This window comes from Ochotona curzoniae, unplaced genomic scaffold (genome assembly GCF_017591425.1).
Source record: "Ochotona curzoniae isolate NIBS_2020 unplaced genomic scaffold, NIBS_Ocur_1.0 contig_430, whole genome shotgun sequence".
Classification (NCBI taxonomy): Eukaryota; Metazoa; Chordata; class Mammalia; order Lagomorpha; family Ochotonidae; genus Ochotona; species Ochotona curzoniae.
The window spans coordinates 16,100,279-16,120,187 of NW_024466219.1; the positions used below are offsets into that span (position 1 = coordinate 16,100,279).

General features: G+C 50.7%; 1 protein-coding gene across 5 annotated transcripts in view; it reads left to right on the plus strand.

The window, feature by feature from the left end:
- Positions 1 to 17,159, plus strand: part of SRGAP2 (SLIT-ROBO Rho GTPase activating protein 2) — a 243,698-nt gene extending 226,539 nt beyond the window's left edge. For 2 of the 5 annotated variants that reach the window (XM_040985549.1, XM_040985551.1), the window contains exons 18-22: positions 405 to 629; positions 4,128 to 4,207; positions 6,589 to 6,769; positions 8,180 to 8,326; positions 9,073 to 11,632. In XM_040985549.1, the coding sequence (XP_040841483.1) occupies positions 405 to 629; positions 4,128 to 4,207; positions 6,589 to 6,769; positions 8,180 to 8,326; positions 9,073 to 9,091 (652 nt within the window). In that variant the 3' untranslated portion in view covers positions 9,092 to 11,632. Of the gene's footprint in view, positions 1 to 404; positions 630 to 4,127; positions 4,208 to 6,588; positions 6,770 to 8,179; positions 8,327 to 9,019; positions 11,633 to 11,696; positions 12,019 to 13,921 lie in introns of those variants that run through there. The other 3 variants (XM_040985547.1, XM_040985548.1, XM_040985550.1) reach the window with 3 other exon arrangements.
- Positions 17,160 to 19,909: the final 2,750 nt, after the last annotated feature.

Below are 19,909 nucleotides of genomic sequence, written 5' to 3' on the forward strand. Positions count from 1 at the left end.
CCTACCAATGCCAGGGCAAGCTGAGGGCTCTTGTCAGCTCAGCGGGTTGGGAGTCAGAGCAGCTGTGCACAGTGGCATGTCCTCAAGGCAGGGGGCTCTGGGGATCGAGTCCAGATGGGGTGAGGATAGAGTGGGAAGGAAGACTTGAACAAGAAGCTGGCCGGAGAACTAGAGCCCGAGCTGCAGGCAGGTCCCTCCACCTTGATCTCACTTGGCTCTTGAATGACCGCCTCGGTAGTTGTTTTCTCCTTCCCAGCTGATTTTCTCAGCGCCTCTGATGCCCAGAAAGGCAGGTGGCAATTTGTGGCCCTTCTGCCTTTGCCCTTGGCAGTGCCTCCTGTGATTGTGTTTTCAAGGCATTCATGCGAGAACTTTCCAGCTTGCCCCTTTCCCTTCTCCTGCAGTTTATCACAGTTCAGTGAAGAGAACATGATGGACCCCTACAACCTCGCCATATGCTTCGGACCCTCGCTGATGTCAGTGCCAGAGGGCCATGACCAGGTGTCCTGCCAAGCCCACGTGAATGAGCTGATCAAAACCATCATCATCCAGCATGAGAACATTTTCCCAAACCCCAGGGAGCTGGAGGGCCCTGTCTACAGCAGAGGAGGAAGCCTGGAAGATTACTGGTAGGAGGGCTCGGGGCTGGAAGTGGGGAGGTGTCACCAACACACATGGGCACAGGGGCCAGATGGTCCTGCAAACACCAAAGGGAAACACTTATGTCCCATAGCTTCCCACTGCTAGGCTCATGGCTGGTCAGGGTCTAGGGCTGGCGTGGACAATCATTTCTCTTACCCCCTCATCCTCCCACCCCCACTACGGATAAGGACCTATTCATGCACCTCCCTTCCTCCTGTGTTCTAAGTGGAGAGGGGCCACCCTGAATGGTAACAAGAACAGCAGCAGTAACACGAACACCCCCCCACACACACCCTCCAGGAGGAAGCTTATAAAGCTATAGATAGAACTGCTATTCACGAGGCAGCAGCACTTCCACTCTGGGCTGTGAGCTGTGAGAAAACCATCACAGGGAATTCCATTCTCACTGGGAAGAGTTTAGATGTGAGGCAAAATTTGCTGGCTGAGTTTGAGAGGTGACACTTTAGAATGAATTCAGCAGTTTGTCAAGAGAAAGAATGGTAAGCTCCATGTTCAGCAGGTTAGTACCATCCACCTCCCGCCTGGAAGCAGACTTAAATTCTATAGGGGCTGGGTTTCTCATGACATGCCTGGGGACTGAGATTTAAAAAGAATCAATCAGTAATTGTTTCCCAGCATTGGAATCGTATATCCATCATGCATTTTAAGTTGCCAAGACCCAGAGATCCCAGTGACAATTTTTCAGGCCACTCTCCCATGATGGTGGTTCAACCCAGCTCTCTGTCTCTTAGTGCAGAACACTGTCCATGACCCCAGAGAGCCCTCCACAATACCACTTCACAGTGTCATTTTCCCACTAAACACGAGGCCAAGTGCCTCTCTTCTTTAATCCCCAGCATCCTTATGTCCCTTCTACCACTCCTCCTCTCTTCCCCTAAACAATGTTTCTGCCTGAGCTAAAAGCACAAACCAACCCAAATAGGATTCCATCTGAATTCAACATCTGGAACCAATTCGGTCAGCCAGCCCCATTACTATCGACTGAGGTAGGGGAGGCCAGAGGAGGCTGTTGGCTTAATGAGAAGCCAGCTGGTCCCTACTTCTCCCTAACACCCACAGAAGAGTCTCCTGGCCAGGGAATGACAAAAGTGTCATTTGTGCCTCTGGGCGTCATCATACCAGTGACACTCTTAGGCTTGCTTCTGTGCTGAGCTGTGGATCCCAGGATGTGGGTCCAAGCTGCAGGAACCTAAGCTGGCCAGTTGGAGAGAAAGCTTTTGTCCCTAAAAGACAGTTTGTGGTAACAAGAGAGATTGGTGCATTCAGGTGTCACCTGCTGGCTGGTACGCTCCAGGGAGCTGTGTTATATGTATGCCTGGGGATGCTAGTTTCTCCCTTGTAAGATTCCTGTGATGTTCCTGTTCTGGTTCTGCCTCCCTCCTAAAGTCAGGCAGGATGCCTGTCCTCGTCAAAACTTGAACCACTGCAGGCTCTGGACCAGTGCTCAAGCAAGCACCAAGCCCCCAGCAGCCCCAGGGGCCCAGACCCTTCCCCAGTGTTCTCCCCAGCCATCTCTAGGTGCTGTGCATCTGACACTTATTAGCAGCCTGGGACAAACCACAAGCTTAGTCAGGGTACATTACTACCACAGCCAAGTGGGAGGCCCTTGACCTCAGGCCTCAAGTCCCTAAGAAGCAGGAGTCAGTGACCTTGGCTTGAGAGGGACTTTTCCAATGACTAGATTGACATCCACTCGGAAGTTCCTGGCTTCTGTCCTCCCCTCATTGAGAAAAGGGAGATATGCTGGTGAGGTGATCTAAGATGAGGGAGGAGGCAAGGCCTGGAGCACTGGAGGACTGCTAGGGAGGCAGAAGCATGGGGGAGGAGAGGCCACCACATTTCAGCACTGCCTGACCAGCCCTGCAGCCGGATCCCTATATTTAGGTCTACCTGCAGGAGGGCTGCATGTGGGACCTCCAGGAGTGGCAGGCTTGGGGACTTTTTGCTGGAGAATGGAGGTGGAATGAAAGAAGCATAGAACCTTAGGACTAGAAGAGATCTAAAAAAGCTTCATTTTGCCTTGACCACAGAGTGGTGGTTTTCAACGTGTGGTCCCTCCACAGACCAACAGTATCTGTGTCACATGGGGCTGCTTAGAAATACAGCTCCTCCAGCTCCACCCAGATCCAGTGACTCAGACACTCTGGGACTGAGGCAATCTGTTTTTTAGCAAGCCCTCTGGGGCTCCCAGCAGCTTCAGAACTATGGTTTTAGTGTGTAGCTGCCATAGATGAACCTGAAGCCCTGAGGAGGAGTTTGCTTTTGTCCTATGCATCCCGGGGCTCTTGAAAGTTTCCAGAATGTCACCAAACTCATCACAAAGAGTTGGGGCTCGGAAGATTGAGGGATTATGCCGACGTTATTGGACAAAGTGGAATCCCTAAGGATATCTTCCCAGAAACTCCTTTGGAACTGACTTGGTCCACACAGGGCTAGGCCTGAACTGGTCACCAACCAGTGTTGGAAGTGGATCATCCTAAAAGAGTAAGGACCATTTAATGAGGAAGGAGAGCCCCAGCGGTATACTGTGCAGCCAGACTCTAAGGCTGCTTCCATAGAAGCACCTGCAAAGCCTCACTTGTCACTACCTATTGCCATAGGAAGGCATTTTATTTAAAAATGAGCAGTTTCCTCTATACTTTTTCCAAAGGATTTCATTGAAATCCAGGAGATCAGAAATAGAAATGGCTTTTCCTAGTAACACTGCCCCTCCCTGCAATCATTCTCCAGTCCACCCGAGATGATTTCAGCCTCCATGAGTTTTTGTAAGAACTTGACCTTGCTTCCATGCCCTGCCTTTTTGCAATGTCTAGTCCACAGCAGATTCTGCTGCCCTTGCTCTCATTCTCTACCCACTCTGGTGTGACTCACTCCCCCACTTTCTCACCAGCACACAGACTAAACCACAAAACAAGTTAGAGACCTCAAGCAGAAGGTGGCAGAAGGAGGAAAGGAAGTAGCGCCATGAAGCCTCTGCTCTATGCCAGACTCTTCACTAAATTGTTTCCTTGAATCCTCATCCAGATCTAGAAAAGTATACAGATAATTCTGCCTTTCCAGCTGAGGTAGTTGAAGCTCAAGGGGTTTCAAATAACTCACCCACTGCCAAGTGTCAGAGCTGGGTTTCAGATCAGTTGTATCTGACACTAACACCAGTGTCTTCCGTCCCAGATGTTCCCTCCTTAAGAATGAGGAACAATTCCAAAATGCACTGCTTGCCTTCAAAAGGCCTTCCCTTTGTCTTGAGATGTTCAATGACCCAAATAGTCTCAAGTAGTCTCTGTAGCAGATGATACACTGGAGAGAGCGCCTGAAGATGTATTTCAGTCTTTGTACATGCAGGGCACCAAGAGTGTAAGGTTGACTGGTGTCCTTACTTCAAACAGCCTAAAGAGGTATAGAAGGGGGAGGCAAGATCTGTGAGCCAATACTAATGTCCCTATCCCTTGTTGGTTTGGTTGCAGTGACAGCCCTCATGGAGAGACTACCTCTGCTGAAGATTCCACCCAGGATGTGACCACAGAGCATCACACAAGCGATGATGGTAGGAGGCCCTGCTTCCTGGTGAAGAACTAGATCTTTAAAAGTCCCTCCACTTTTTGCACCACCTGCCAGCTCCTTTATCCCATGCCTGTCCCTTATCCCAGCTGAGAGCTCCTGCCAGGTAGCTAGAGACCAAAGCGAAGGAAAATTCATTTGGAAAACAGTGAGCCTGAGAAATCCAGAAGCTGCGTGCCAAGAACCCAACAAAAGCAAGCCAGAGGGGAGTGGTAATGGCGAGGCAAAAACCCCTGCCATTTGCGCCTGCTGACTGGAAAAGTTGACCCTTTCCAAAGCACAGACCAGCGAGCTCTGAGCAGCCTGGCCGTTGTGCATCAAGGAGTGGAATGCTCAGCTGTCACGCTCGGGCCCCTCTGCAGTGCCCATGATTGATGAGGGCTGTCTGGCCAGCACATTTCTCCTCCTTCCTACAGCTCCACACCTCCATTTCTGGATCATTTCGGCTTCTGGAAGCTCAGCAGCTGACAAGGAGCCTCAGAGTTTCCTGGGCACACAAATGAAATTGCAGTCTGTAGAGCTTCTCTGTTGCCTGCCTTGCTGTGAATTCTGCATTTGTGCACAGGCTCTCAAAGGAGAAAAGAAAATTAGAATTACTTATTTCGATCCTGATGTCAAAGGGATCAGAATGACCATTTACCTGCCGCATTATTAGGGGGAAAAAATAAACCAAGGGGATGAGTATAGAGATAGAAACTGCCCTGTGCTTGCCCTGTTAGAGGTTTTATAGGATATCTCTCAATCCCTAGTGAAATAGATTTGGTGGTTATTTCATAGCTGAGAAAACGGAGGTCAGGGAGGTCATACCCAAGGCTGTAGAGAGCTGCAACCGGGATCTTTGGACAAGCCTCCTCGGTCTGCTCTGCGTCCTGGAGTAAGCCCTTGGGTCCCTGGCCGTTCGTGAGCAAACCCACCAATCAGGGCTTTCCAGGCAGGGTGGTGTTTGCTCTCTACTTGCCAGAATATTTGACTTTCATCTCAGGTTCCAAGTTTCTAGGAGCCTTTTTCTTCTGCCCGCCATTCTAACAGCAGCCTGCTCCAGATAAATAAAATGAGACGATGACTGAGACGCAGAACATTGCTATGTTCTGGGCTTTGTCCTAAGAACTTTCACTCCTAGTGAATTTATTGATTCCTCATAACAACTTTGTGGAAAAGACATTTTTATTTATTTTTTTTATTATTGAATTTGAGAGACAAAGAGCTGTCATCTCCTGATTCACTCCTGCAGTGTCTTCAGCAACTAGGGAGCTGAAGTCAAGCCAGGAGCCAGGAACTCAATCCAGGTCTCCCTCATGAGTTTTAGAAACCCAATTACAGGGCCCAGCACAGTAGCCTAGTGGTTAAAGTTCTCATCTTGCACGCACCGGGATCCCATATGGATGCTGATTCTAATCCCAGCTGCTCTGCACTTCCCATCCAGCTCCCTGCTTGTGGCCTGGGAAAGCAGTCAAGGACAGCCCAAAGCCTTGGGACCTTGAACCTTTGTGGGAGACCCAGAAGAGGTTCCAGTCTACTGGCTTTGGATTGGCTCAGCTTCAGTCATTATGGCCACTTGGGGAGTGAATCAGTGGACAGAAGGTCTTCCTCTCTGTCTCTCCTCCTCCCTGTATATCTAACTTTCCAATAAAAATAAATTAAAATCTTACAAAAAATATTACTTGAACAATTACCATTGTCCACTAGTGTCTGCCTTAGCAGGAAGTTGAGTCAGGAACCAGAGATGGGATTCAAACTTAAATCTGCTGACCTGGAATGCAGGTATCTTAATGGCTAGCCTAAATGCCCAGCCCTAAAAGGCACTGATATCCCCATTGGGAAGATGGAAATTCACCCAAAAGCAAAATACATTGCATTTGTAAGCCCTTTTAATTTTTTTAAATTACTTTTAGTTTTTAAAAATTACTTTCCTGTGCATTTTTTCATATATTGCTCACAAAATATGCCCATATTTTGCTCCCTGGAAAATTGATTGGGAAATTTATTTTATCTTTATAGAAACTAAAAATGCCTTCTCTTTGAGAAAACAGAAAACAATAATTTATGTAAAATATAGTATGGTAACTTTTTCATCAGAAAAACAAGTGATGCTTAATGATGCAATATAGCAAGCTTAATGATAAGAGCTGTGAAAACACCAGAGACATTAATGTACAAGCAGATGATGGAGGGTAGGGGGCTATATTTGTGGTATATTAGGTTAAGCCACTGCCTGTGACACCATCCCATATGGGCTCTGCTTTGTCCTGGCCACTCCACTTCTGATCCAGCTCCATCTTCCCACCAGGGCAGGTTCAGCTTTTTCACCCAGTTTCCTGAGTTCATAAGGCCCCACAATGTGTGTTTCCTTCTGTTCCACACCCTCAGAGTGTGAGCCCATTGAGGCCATTGCCAAGTTCGACTATGTGGGCCGGACAGCACGAGAACTGTCCTTCAAGAAAGGAGCGTCCCTGCTGCTTTACCAGCGGGCATCCGACGACTGGTGGGAAGGCCGCCACAATGGCATCGACGGACTCATCCCCCATCAGTACATCGTGGTCCAAGACACGTACGTTGGGCCCCTGGCACCTTGGGGTGGCCCCTGGCTGTACTGTGGGCATGAGACTTCCTTTGTGGAGCCCTGGAAGTAGCGGGGAGGCCAACCCCAGGGAACACCACAGCCTTCCTGAGGACCGCTTAGCTCCTCAGATGCCCTCTCCTCGCTCTGTGGATTTTTTTTTAATCCCTCAGTTCTCTCTTGTCCCTGCAGGTCATCCCCTGATTGGGGTCTCTGAGAGGCCTCCCCATCCGTGCTCATCCACCTTTCTACCTGATGAATGATACCGCGGGGGTTTTATTTGACATTTCTTTGTTGGGAAAATTGGATTAGGAAAACGTTTTCTCTCCTCTATCCTTTTTGTAAGCAGTTATGCTCAACCTAACCTGGTGGGCCACTGCTGCTGACATTTTCCACTTACAACTGCAAATGGTAGAAAGTTTTTCTAGGAGGGTTCTGGCCTAAGCAGTCGTGTGGAAGTAACCCACTATGTTTGACCCAGATAAGGTTGATTTGGGAAAGTTTGAAAAGAGAAGGGAAAAGGATGTCAGAGGACAAAGGGATTCAGAGGTTCCCCTGGATGAGCTGCTGTTTGCTTCCCATGTATTAAATAGGTCCTCCAGACAGGAGACTGCCCTGTGCCCCATTTCATCAAGCCTGCCTCCCTGCCCCTTTACCTTGCCTCTGCCCCCAGCTCCCTTCCCTCGGATCCAGTACTGTCAGTGTTTTTAGCCCTTCCCTTACTTTTTGAAGATTGATATCTTGAGTCAGCACCCTCTCAGCCCCCAGCCTCCCCCAAGCTCATTCTTCAGGGAAATCCTCTCTGTTGATAACATCGCAAACCTCGTGGCCATCTGTGCGTGGACAGGACCCTCCCAAACTTAGCATTATTACTTCACCACAGGATGGAGAGAAGATGAATTGTTGGGCTAGGGGAAGGGGGCTTGCTTTGTCATCAGAGAGGCCCAGAAGAGCAAGTACTGGAGAGGCTACGTCAGTATAGCCTGGATGCTGGCACCTCCTGAGCCACTGCAGAGCTGACTGTCCCTGCCTGACAGATAAACCACAACTTGGACTTGCTACTTCCCCCTCCAGGAAGTGGCCCCAGCACAACAGGCTCAGGAAAGCCCTGTGGGTTAGAAGACAGAGGCCTCAAACTTAGGGGTCCCCTACCCCAGCTTTCCAGAGGAGCTAAGGATCCCTAGGACTCAGCAGATTATTTATTCGTATTTAAATCACCCTCAGGGAGGCCCTTGGGTTCCCTTGCCTCTGCTCACAGAACCAGCCCAGCCAGGTGTCACTGCTGCCGCAGTCATGTGGGGTCGCGTGTGTCGTCCGGGGGGGCCATCGTGCCGCTCTAACGCTACGTTTTGTGTTGTTGTGTTTTCCCTCCCCCCTGCCTGCCTGCCCCTTCTCCCCCAGCGAGGACGGTGTCGTGGAGAGGTGCAGCCCCAAGTCTGAGATTGAGGTCATTTCTGAGCCACCTGAAGAAAAGGTGACAGCCAGAGCGGGGGCCAGCGGTCCCAGTGGGGGTCATGTAGCCGATATTTATCTTGCAAACATCAACAAGTAAGCTCCGCTTTTCATTTTCTGCTCCCCTCCATGACTTGCCATGCCCAGCTCACAGCCTCTGGCCTGTCGCCCTCCATTCTGTGCTGTCCACGGGGCTCCCAGCTCCCTCAGCCTAACAGTCCGCATGTGTCCGTGGCTGCTATGAGGCCCACAGGGCTGAGGAAGCTTCTGCCAGCTTCTGGGGCAGGAACAGGGCCCCACCATGCTGTCCTGCTGGGGATGGGCACGCCGCTCTGTGTTCCCACGGTGTCTGTCGGCCCAGGCCTTCCTTCCCGGCTGTCTTGGGGCTACCACTTTGGCCAAGGCTTCAGTCACTTGACGCAACATGGTTTTGCACTGTTTCTCAGAGGTGCCTTCTCTTTTCCAATTCTGACTCAAATGTCAGTCTTTGACATCTTCCTTGCCCCGTGTCTGTCCCAAGATGCAGAGTCTTGTGTGTCTTCTGCCAGGCTGATGTGTGCCCGGTGGGTTCGTGCAGATAGCCTCTGTCTGTCTCTCTCTGCTGTCCTGCATCACTCCTGTGGGGGAAGGGGAGCACTGTGGCCCCTCCCTGCCAGGAAAGCTTTGTCCTCAGCGCTGTATCCATCGCCTAACCCCCAGCGCCCTTTTCTTCTGCCCTTTCACACCAGGAGAAATCATCTTCCATTTGTTTCCTGTTGCTTTAGCTCTTTGTTTATCCTCCCCTATTAGTCCCTTTACAGATTCCCAGTCCTGTCCAGCGGGCTCTTACCTCTGACCCCCAGCTTTCACTGTGGCCGTTAGGAACCTCCTGGGGTTTTAACTCCAACCACACCGAGCTGGCTGTCCAGAGGGACTCCACGCCTGCGTGATGCCGCCTCCCCAGAGGCATTCAGGTTATTGGAGAACTAATCTCATCTCACGGGGCCAGACACCAAGTCCCAAAGCCTCCAGACCTCTTTCCGCCAGACCCTGAGACCTGGCCCAGTGCCAGCAGGATGACAAGCCCCAGGGCGCTCCTGATGAATATGGATTGGAGATGATGTACCGTTTTTATTCCCCTCTGGCTTGGGAGGAATGAAATGATTTGCACTTTGAAAACCTGTTAACCATAGCCTCTGGACACTGAGACTGGAAGGAGAATAAAAGATGCTTGTTGTTTTTAAACTACACCAGGTTGCCCAGATCGCGTGGCTTTTTTCCAACCACACGGTAGCAGGGGGAGTGGTTGGGACATGTGGCTCTTTCCCTTCTTGTTCACCTTCAAGTTCGTAAAGAAGCTTCTTCAGCTCACTGCATGTAGTTGTAATTTAATTCAGGCCAACAACAACAACAACAAAATTTGTGTTTTCCTCCAGCACATTGCCCTGCTGGGAAAGCAAGCTAGTAAAAAGTAATTGTGTGCTAATCACATTTTTTCCTTATTCGCAAGTCTATGTTAATTGTAAGTCTACAGTCATAAGGTCCTTACACCTATAATTAACTCAGAAACCAAGGCTGGGTTGGTAGAGGGAAAGTTAGCTAATTCATTAGGCTACATATTTTAAGCCACCAGCTGTTTGATGCCATTTGGACAAAGGGGCTGAAAGATTAATAGCTAAAATGGTGGGAAGATGTTCACGTGCTGGGTGGTATCGGGGTTCTCGGAGGACAAGCCCTGTGGCCTGAGCAGAAGCTGACTGGTCTGTGGGGCACAGCAGCCTCGGGCTTGTCATCCCCTAGGACTGAGTGCACCTCCTCCCCAAATCCTTCAGTTTCCTGAGTGCCCTGGTGCCCTCCTGGTCCCTTCACATCTGTTGTCTTCTTCCTTACCTGGTCATTTTCTCCTCTCCTCTGAGACCCAGTCCAAAGATTGACCTCTTTGGGGAAGTCATCCTGACGCCTTTGAGTAGGGGGCTGTCCAATTCCATTATCTCTGCGTTCCCAAGGCAGCCTGAGTGTGTCTCAGTATACTCACTGCACCTGATTCCTCACAAGCCGATGCACCCTCAAAGCAGCAACACCGTCAGATGTCCAGGGCCTGGTCCCAGGACGTGGCATCCTGCAGCCACTCCATAAATCTGCCTTCTCTGTGGTCAGCTGTCCTTGAGGGGGAAAAAGGAAGTCGGCAAAGGCTGTGACATTTCCACTTCATCCCGCACATCTATTTAGCATTTACTCTTGTGCTGAGCAGAAATGAATCAGACACGGTCCCTCGGTGCTCACAGTCTGGCAAGGAAAAGATCATGAGGACAGGTGACTAAAAGCAGCACCTTGGACACTCAGAAGGAAGAGGGCGGGAGGGCTCCATTCCTCCTTTGATTAGAATGAGTGATACCAGCAAACTGTTTGCAAACAGAGGTCATTTCGGCAGGACCTGGTGCCACTCTGAAAACTTTGATTTTCTTTTTGGGAATGGCTGACTCACAAAGCCAGAAGTGCCCAGTGGGCAGATTCCTAGAGTGGCCGGGTTCTGGGCCGGGCCCTGAGGAAGACCACAACAGTGACCAGAACCGGAACTGGCTTGGAGCACTGGCTCTGCCCCCTCCTTGTTGTAGAGCGCCACCCCCTCCCCTTCTCCCCATCTCTTTCCACCCCAACCCCAGTTTCCCTTCTGAGACTCAAGATCACAACCACCCCACTGCTACTTGAACTTTGAACTGACAGCTTCATTGCTTCTTGGAGTAGGCCTTTGAAAATCTCATTCCAAGAGAAAATGAAATTTCCCAGCAGCAGGCAACACCCATACAACTAGAACTCCGCCAAGGCATTTGACATTAAGTAGTCTGAAACAGGTCGGCCTAGAGCCAGGGCAGGCTCAGTGCAGGATGATGTAGGAGTCATGTAGCTGTATTTTCACCTTGAGAAAATGCACAACCTGGGCCCTCGAGCCACAGTGTGGCAACTCCTCGAAAACTCTTCTGTTCTGTGTCTACAAAATAAGCAACAAGCCTCTTGTCACAACCCCAAAATGATCCCCGTCTTGCTGGAGTTGTACTAAAAGACACACTAGACGTTGGAAAATTCAACTGTCCTCTTGCCAGCCTTGCCTGCCTCCTTGGTGATGGGGAGATTTCCACCTGGGGCCTTAGGTTTCTGTTCAAAGCAGGTGACGGAGGGGCTTTCCATGACCCTGCCTTCCACTAGGAACTTTCCCCTAAGCAGGCTTTTTTCTGGCAGCACCTTAACATCTTAAGAACTCAAAGCCCACCTCCAGCAAGTAAGTATCCATTTCTCCTTTACCCAGCCCCCTGGGTGGGAGGGGAGCAGCTGTGTGGAGAGAGCAAGAGGCTGAGGGGAGAAGGTGCCTCATGGCCCTCTTCCTTCTAGAACTCCCCAGCTGCTGAATTCTGTCCCTCCCTCACACTTCTTAGCTTCCTCAGGGTCAAGGCTCCCTGGTCACACTGCCCTCTCTTGTTTGTGATTGAAGGCAAAGGAAGCGTCCAGAATCTGGGAGCATCCGGAAAACGTTTCGTAGCGACAGCCATGGGCTGAGCAGTCCCCTGACTGACTCCTCCCCGGGGGTGGGGGCTAGCTGCCGCCCGTCCTCCCAGCCCATCATGAGCCAGAGTCTCCCCAAGGAAGGTCCAGATAAATGTTCCATCAGCGGGCATGGGAGCCTCAACTCCATCAGCCGCCACTCCTCCCTCAAGAATCGGCTGGACAGTCCACAGATCCGGAAGACTGCCACAGCGGGAAGGTCAAAGAGCTTCAATAGCCATCGGCCCATGGACCCTGAAGTCATTGCACAGGTAACTGGGGGCTCTGAAGCAACAACATGAACCTGCACCCCCACACACACTTCAACTTAGCACACCCCTGCTTGTCAGCACAGAGACTAGGCTCATGCCCAGGCTCTGCGCTGAGTCCAGCAAGCACTGTACACATAGATTGGTAAAATGGCTTCACCAGCAGTCTGCCTTTCTCTGGCCCCAAGAAGAATCAGCAAAGTAGTATTTTGATCAAGTCCATTCAGCCCAAGTGGTGGGTCTTAATGATCCTACTTGACTTAAGGGAAGCTGCCTGAATGCTGAGGTTCAGATGGGTTCTGGCCCTTTTTTGTGTCATTCTGCCCACGCCCAGCATCCCATTCCCAAGGAAAAAATCCCTGCACACTTGGGTAGATGATCAGGCAGCAGGTGTACCATGCGCTGGCTGCTGGGAGCTAGGTGCCAGCCAGTGCTTGGGGACAGTGGAGAGGCCTGATGCTAGCTTTCCCTGCTGTACCTGTACCACACTGACAACTTTTTGTTTTCCCTGAACTATTAGAGATTCAACCCCACCTCTAACAGTCTGACTACCGGGGCCACTCCAAGCAGCTCCCTCAGACGTCTCTCCCAACTCTATCATTTCCATTAGACCAGGTAGGAACCCAGAGCTCACGGTTGCCCTCTTAGGTCTCAACTGAGTTGAGAGCCTCCTCGCCCCATCATCCTGGGCCAATAGAGGCTGGTGTGGTCGCTATTGGCAGAGCTGGGGTCTGCTGGAGGTCTCCCTGGCAAGCCCAGGGCTGAGTGATGGGCCTGAGAAGTCTTGCTTTGCTAGCCTTCCCTTCTGGCTGTGGCTCTGTTGAAGCTCCTGGGTCCTGGCTGTGATCTGCCTTGACCAGGGGATCCTCCCAGCTCCCTCCTTGGCCGGGTGTGAATAGGAATGTCAGCAAAGGTAGACAGCTGGGACAGACTAGCTGCAAAGTAGGACGAGGGATTGGGGGGAGTGACAAATGGGACCACAGCAGAAACCTAGGTCACTCTGCAGAGACCTCAGCTAGGAACAATCTTTCACTGGAAGCCTAGTCCCAAGGAAGTTTTGCAGTGGGGTGAGGGAGCTGGGCACAGCTGGGGTCGGGGTGAGAGAGCTGGGTGGTCTACCTGGGAGGCAGGCAGCTCGCATGCCACTCTTCTCTGGTGCTGCCCTGAGCTCCTAGGCTCCTGCTGCTGTTGCTAAGAGCTGGAGGGCTCCCCTGACTTAGCCAAGGCGATTCACCTCTGTGAACTTTGGCTCCCCCTCCTGGTTGCTCCCTTGGTGGTGGGTAGAAGGAAATGGTCTCCAGTTGCACAAGGCCCTGAGAGCCAGGTGGGCAGGGAGATGGGACCTGCCAAAGCCTCAGGGCCTGGCTCTAGAACTCTTCCTCAGCTCCCCGTTGTTGTGGGGGAGAACCAACCCTCTTAACTTTTGACCTGGAAGAACAAGAAAGTAAAACTTATACTTCACCTTGACCACTCTTTTTCAAGTGTCTCACACACATTAGGAACCTCTACAAAAGCAGAAAGGATTGGATAATAAAGCTGTGCATATTCAAGACCAAATTCCTAATCAACCTAGTTTATCCACCTGCCGCCCCCCACCAGATTAGTGGTCCTTTCATCCATAAAGATTTCAGTCCCTAGTCTAAAACTCAAGAACTGTAGTTCCAAAATGTCCCAACCACTCAAAATAATAATAATGATGATTTTTTTAAATCTCAAGACAATGAACATTCTCGTGTCCCCTTTCCCTACATTCTGAGCATCTATCTGTTCAAGGATTCTGTCCAGGTGGCGTGGTCTGGGCATCTCACAGGTGCTTTCTACCATGACCTGGAAAGCGCTGCTGAGCCAGAAGCCACAGGGACTTCTCCTTTGCTTGGTTTATCTCCTCCTTTCCCTTGTTTTTCAGGATATTGAGGCAACCATGAACTCGGCCCTGAACGAGCTGCGGGAGCTCGAGCGGCAGAGCAATGTCAAGCACACCCCCGACGTGGTTCTGGACACCTTGGAGCCCCTCAAAACTTCCCCAGTGGTTGCCCCCACATCGGAGCCCTCCAGCCCTCTGCACACCCAGCTCCTCAAGGACCCCGAGCCCGCTTTCCAGCGCAGCGCCAGTACCGCCGGGGACATCGCCTGCGCCTTCCGACCCGTCAAGTCCGTTAAGATGGCCGCCCCCATCAAACCACCAGCCACACGGCCCAAGCCCACCGTCTTCCCCAAAACAAATGCCACCAGCCCTGGTGTCAACTCCTCAGCTTCCCCACAGTCCACTGATAAGTCTTGTACTGTCTGAGGGGTGTAATTTAATTTGTCCTAGACAAAGGGACTCTAGGGACTGACTGTTATTAAAATATTCCTATTTAACTAGTTTGGGGACTTGAGTTGACGATTAGATTCTAAGTTGTTCTTGCAGGAATTAGCCTCCCCATCACCCAAAACCTTGAGAATGAAGCCCTTGTTCCTTGGCCTTCCCTCCTACCGCCCCATGCATCCCCCAGTGGTCGTAATCCAGCCAGTTGCAGTAATACCGTTCTTAGGTTAGCCAGAGGCAGCGCGTTTCCCATCAAGTCACTGTGAAATCTGACAAGGCAAACCAAGAGGACACAGGCCTAAGCCTCAGTCCCCTCAGACCCCTCCATGCCTTGACCAGACAGTTGGCTCCTGCCACCCAGCTTTCAGTGGCATCTTGTTTTGGGTACTAATTGTAGAGACTCATAGATATTCTATTCCATTCCTCATTTTACACACACACACTTCTCATCTCGCATGTGTAGCCTCTTCTGCTCCCTGGACAGTCTCTAAGTTATTATTGTGGCGGTTCACATAGGAGCCACCAGGGGCCTCCGTTTCCATTACAAACTTTGTCCTAACTGGATCAGAGAACCTCGCCGTTGAAATCCCTCAATGGCATGACAGGAACAGCACAGGGACAGTCCTGGGGTCTGTGTGGGCTCGGGGGCTTTCTCTGCCGTCTCTCCGTTGCTGTGATTTGCTCATTGCTGTTGGCTTTGCTCTCCTTCCTGCTCTAGAAGTACAGCCCCATCTTACCACAGAGCGTTTACAGTTTCTCGGAATGTATAGAGCCATCTCACCTGGAAACTTTGTCTCTGACGGACCATTTTCCATTTAAGACATTTTCCTGTGTAAGAAAGTTTTATAGTTGATTCCCTTTAGGCTAAAGACTCTTAAGAATGTTAATGCATATATGGCAGGTTTGAAAAAGGTAAGATATGGGTTCTTCTGCTGCCCCCATTATTTTGGCACTTAGAAACATAAAAATGCATTATCCTATCCAAAAATTAAATTCAGTTTTGCTAATCCCAAAGTTGCTCCCGATGAACAGCCTTAGTTTTGCTGTTGGACAGGGTTCTCTTGCTCTCCTTGCTCTCTCTGTCTCTTCAGGGACCAACGGGGGCTTCGAGAATTCTGGTCATATTCAAGCGAGACTCTATCCGTTCAAGCCTGTTTTCACTTATCAGAACAAGGACAGTTAAGAGAACTCTGACCCCACAGGCTCTAAAGTCTTCCAAAGTTAAAATCTAAAGCAAAGAAAAAAATGGATGATGATTTTTTTTTCTGATTTCCCTCTAAACTGCAAAAAAATGCTACCTTAAGGCTTACTGTAATTCAGTCTCCAGCCCTAGTGCTCTCCGTCCCAGCCACCTCAGAACCACACCAGCCCAGCAGTACCTGTTTCCTGGGCCTCAGATAGCAACTCGCATCCAGTCCTTCCAACACGCAAGCTGTGCCTTGATTTCAGCTCACTAGACTTGGTAGTTCAGAGGAGATGGAGGGCGTCTCTTCCTGCAGGGACCAGCTGTGAGGATGGTTGTTGGTGCTCCGGGAAGTGGTAGGATTGTTCCTGCCAGGTCTGAAGGAAGACAAGGAGCTTTGTGGGAAATGACTTGTGAGAAGGAGCACCATCAGGACAGCCAAGACCCAGGAGAAGCCTCCCTTAGCAGGAAGGGCTGCCCTGCAAGAGGCGACCCACCAGCTTTAGAATCTCGGTTTTTGTTGCTTTCTTCAGTGGCCTGTCCTTGTCTGTCAGCTGGACTTACACAGGTCCTGAGCCAAGAGGGGCTCTCATTCCCAAGGATCTGTTAAATTGCTGAAAATGAAGCCCACCCTTCACTTGACATTCCCATTCATCCGGTTGATCTGCGCTGATCCCAACCCTGCCCTTTTCCCAGACTCCAGCACTCTCTCTGCTAAGAAAGGAAGAGCAAAGCTTGCTGAATGCAGTGCATTAGGCCTGTGCCATGGCTCCTGCCTTATTTCTCTCCCAACTCTGCAACATGGCTTGTGTTTGCTGTCCCTCGGTCAGCGTCCACCTGCTGATGTGCATCAGGAACTCAACAATGTCACTGACGAAAACCAGCTCCCTTTCCCCCAAGCCACCACCACTCTTGGAGCCGAGCTGTCTTCCCCATCGCTGGTGCTCCAGGTATCTGATAGACAGGCCCGGCCGGAGGACTAGGCGCCCACAGGAGGAGAATCCTCAGTAGAGCTCACTATAGTCAACTGGAACTGAACTTGCACACTGTGATTTTCACACCAAGAAGCCAAGAGGAGCTGGCCGCCCAGACCTCGGGAAACCAGTCCTCCTTAGATGTGCTTGCCAGAATCAGCATGATGCTTCCAAGAGCCCCCGCTGTGCCCCTGGAGGCTTGGATCCTTTTCCTGGTGTGGACTCTGAAGGCTCAGTTGGGGGAGGGGGGAGAGCAGTGGGGGAGGGCTACCAGCATCCCAACATGGACAACAGAGGACTTAGCAGCCAGCAGCCTAGAAACTGGAAACACTGGTCCCAGCCAACCTCCTCAGGGCGCCCGGGTTTCTCCCTAAGAAGATGAGGGGCGATGACACCAGCGCCGGGATGAGCTGACCACTGGAAGGGCTGGTGTCCGTGTAACTTCCTGCGTGCAGAAGAGCAGTTAGATCCTCCAGGGAATTGCAATGTTGTGGCGTCTGACTTGTATGTCACGTTTGTGTACAATGGTATATTCTTTACAATAGTGTTGATAACTGGAATATTGTATGTATGCTTGGAGATGCTTCGTGTGAACCTAAGACTGTCACTTGACAGATGTTGGATTGGGGAAAATCCAAAGCACAACTTCAAAATAAAATACATTTTTAGGTTTCCATCACTGCCGCTCCTGTATCCCTTTACCTCTTGATGCAGGAGGAAGGCTGCCAAAAGAGCTTCCTGGTTCGTCTGTGATAACCGAGCCCTTCCTGGCAGCAGAGGGAAAAAGGAGATATGGCTATGGTGTCAGCCACCTTCTCCCTTCCCCACCAAGAGTTGCAGTTCTAATGTGGATTGCTTCCCCAGCATTTCCCTTTAGCCTGTGTGCCACCTCAGAGGTTTGATAGAAAGTCTTTCTGCTCACCATTGGCCAGTCTGTTGCCATGAGAACCACTTCCCTCAAGAATTCACCTTCTCTGTTTGCAATGAGGACCATCATTTCCGTCTCAGATCTGCCTGCTCTGAGGCATGTAGCCTAAGAAGTTGTTTGAAACCTTTTTCTTCTGCAACCAGGGCTGACCAGGAGGTCTGTTTCTTCCATAACCAAAGTCCTGAGTCATTATGCCCTTGTCAACCCCTGCCTCAGGAGAGGAGCCGATGGCTTGGCCAGAGAAGGGGACACAGACTGTGCCTTCTGTCCTTTAGATTTTGACTTAAGCAGAGCAGCACTTCAAGGGTGATGTTATTCAAAGATAACAACTTAAAATGCATCTTAGAGCCCCTAGGGCCTCTGCTTGTTTTTAGTGGGATTATTCTAATAGCCAGATGCCCCAGAAGGCTGATTAGATCTCTCACATGCAAAGGGTGGCTTGTGTTCAGTGGCAGTGGCAGTACAAAGAATCCTGCCCCCAGCCCTGGCTTCAGACACTTCACCTGCTTCTTTTAGATCTGTCATCTCTAGCCATCATTTGTGCATCTTCTGTTCAGCTCTGCCGTGCCCTTCCAATCTGCTGTCTCTTCCCCCTCCCATTTGAACGAACAGCCACGTCTTGAGCTACTCATGCCAAAACTGAGGATGATGTGCCACCCTGTGGTGTGAATGGGTTTTTGCTCCCAAGAATGGAGATAGAGTGGGTTGGAGCCAGCTCTTTGAAAGAATCCCTTCTTCATCCACCTGCTGCAGTCTGATGGGAGCTTGATGAAAACTAACATCAATGAACACAACGGAAACACAAAGCCCTTCTATTCCAGATAGAAACCAGCAGAGACAATGGGGATGGACTAGGCAGCAGTCTTTAAAATCAACTTAGTAGTAGTATCCATTTAGAAATAGGAGGTTTCATTTTTACTGAGAGTCAACAACCTCAGCTGGGGACATTTGGCAAAGACCAGTCCCTCAAACAGCAAACTCCAAGCCTCTGTGTGCAAACACTGAAAAGAAGAAATGGGCAATAGAACTTTCTAGTCAAAGGAGACAAATAAATAATCAAAAAACCCTGAAAATGAAACCGAATGAAATGAGGGCTTGGTTGGTTGAGAAAGCCTCCCCTGGAGAGTGGGAGGAGCATAGGAAATGGAGTTGGGCTTGGGCAGGAGGTGAACCTGAAATGACTGACAGACGGACGTGCGTGCAGAAATACCAGACGCTTGGCTGCGTTGCATCCGCAGTTTCAGGGAGAGATCACGCTTGATTAACAAATGTAGACGCTGTGAGATGACAGATTGATTCAAATTGCAAGATTCCCAGCAAAAACAGGCAGATGGGGAAAAAGAAAAGGCCCAAATTATTGGAAACCTGGCAGAGCAAAGAGCACAGGAGTGAAGGACACAGTAAGACAGTCAGTGGTTGAGAGGAAAGTGAAACAGAAACTAAGAAGGAAACGCAGCAGGGAGGGAGGGAGACGTTGGTGGGGGCAGAAAGGTAACATGGGTTGTGACCAGGACAGGGGGGAAAGAATGAGGATCACCTGGGTGGCTGGTGGGGCGGGATAAAGGGTGGGTGGGGACAGCTCATTGAATGGGGAGCATCCAGAGGGGCCAAGGGACCAGGCGTCTTAAGATGGGCAATGGGGAGACAGAAGCCTGTAGAATGGGAAGTCAGTGACACCCAATGGGTCAGCAGCTATGCAGAAAAATTGCACTTCTCCCTGCCTCTGGAGGGAAGTGGGCAGTGAGTTAAGGGATAAAGGAGCTCCCCGTGCAGTGCTCGGTTTGGTCCAGGGCAGGGCAAAGTATAGCCTTGAGTGGAGCGGATGGGGAAGAAAGGTGCACAGGGTGTTTCAGAGAAATGCTCCCTTTTCTGTGCTGGGGACCAGGACAAGAACCTGCACAGGAGCCGTTCCCTTAAGCAGCCTCAGTGCTGCCCCCCTTCTCTACCTCCTCCCATCTCCCAAGGGATCAGCACCTCCTACACCCAAAGCTCCTGTCCAGGGCTCCCTCATGGTGGCTCCAGGACTTTGTCATTCAATCCTTTCTACTTATCCCGCTGCTGTGCTCAGCTGTGCATTCCCACCCTGCCTTGCTCCTTGCTCCTCCCTTTTAAGCACCTGTCTCTGCACAGGAGAAATCTAGGAAAACCAGCTTGAGGCCAGCAGGGTTAGAAAGCAAAAACATGCCAGGTACCAGGCACATAATCTCATTCTGTTTTTGCACCAACCCTAGAAGGGTTGGGTGATGCCCTGGGCCACCTGGCGTCAGGACACAGGCCCCTGGCAAGTGATGGATGACAGTGGAGCTGCTCCTGCCCTTCCCCCTCCACCACAGCCTCGGTGACAAAAGGCAGATGTGGAGTGGTTCCCCACCACCCTCTCCCGCTCCGCGAGCTACCATCGGGACCCTCATTCCCACATCTGCTCCTTGCAATGATACCTTCAATTACCACGTGTGTCTCTAGGACTCCTTAGCCACTGGAGAGTGGCTCTTACACACTTC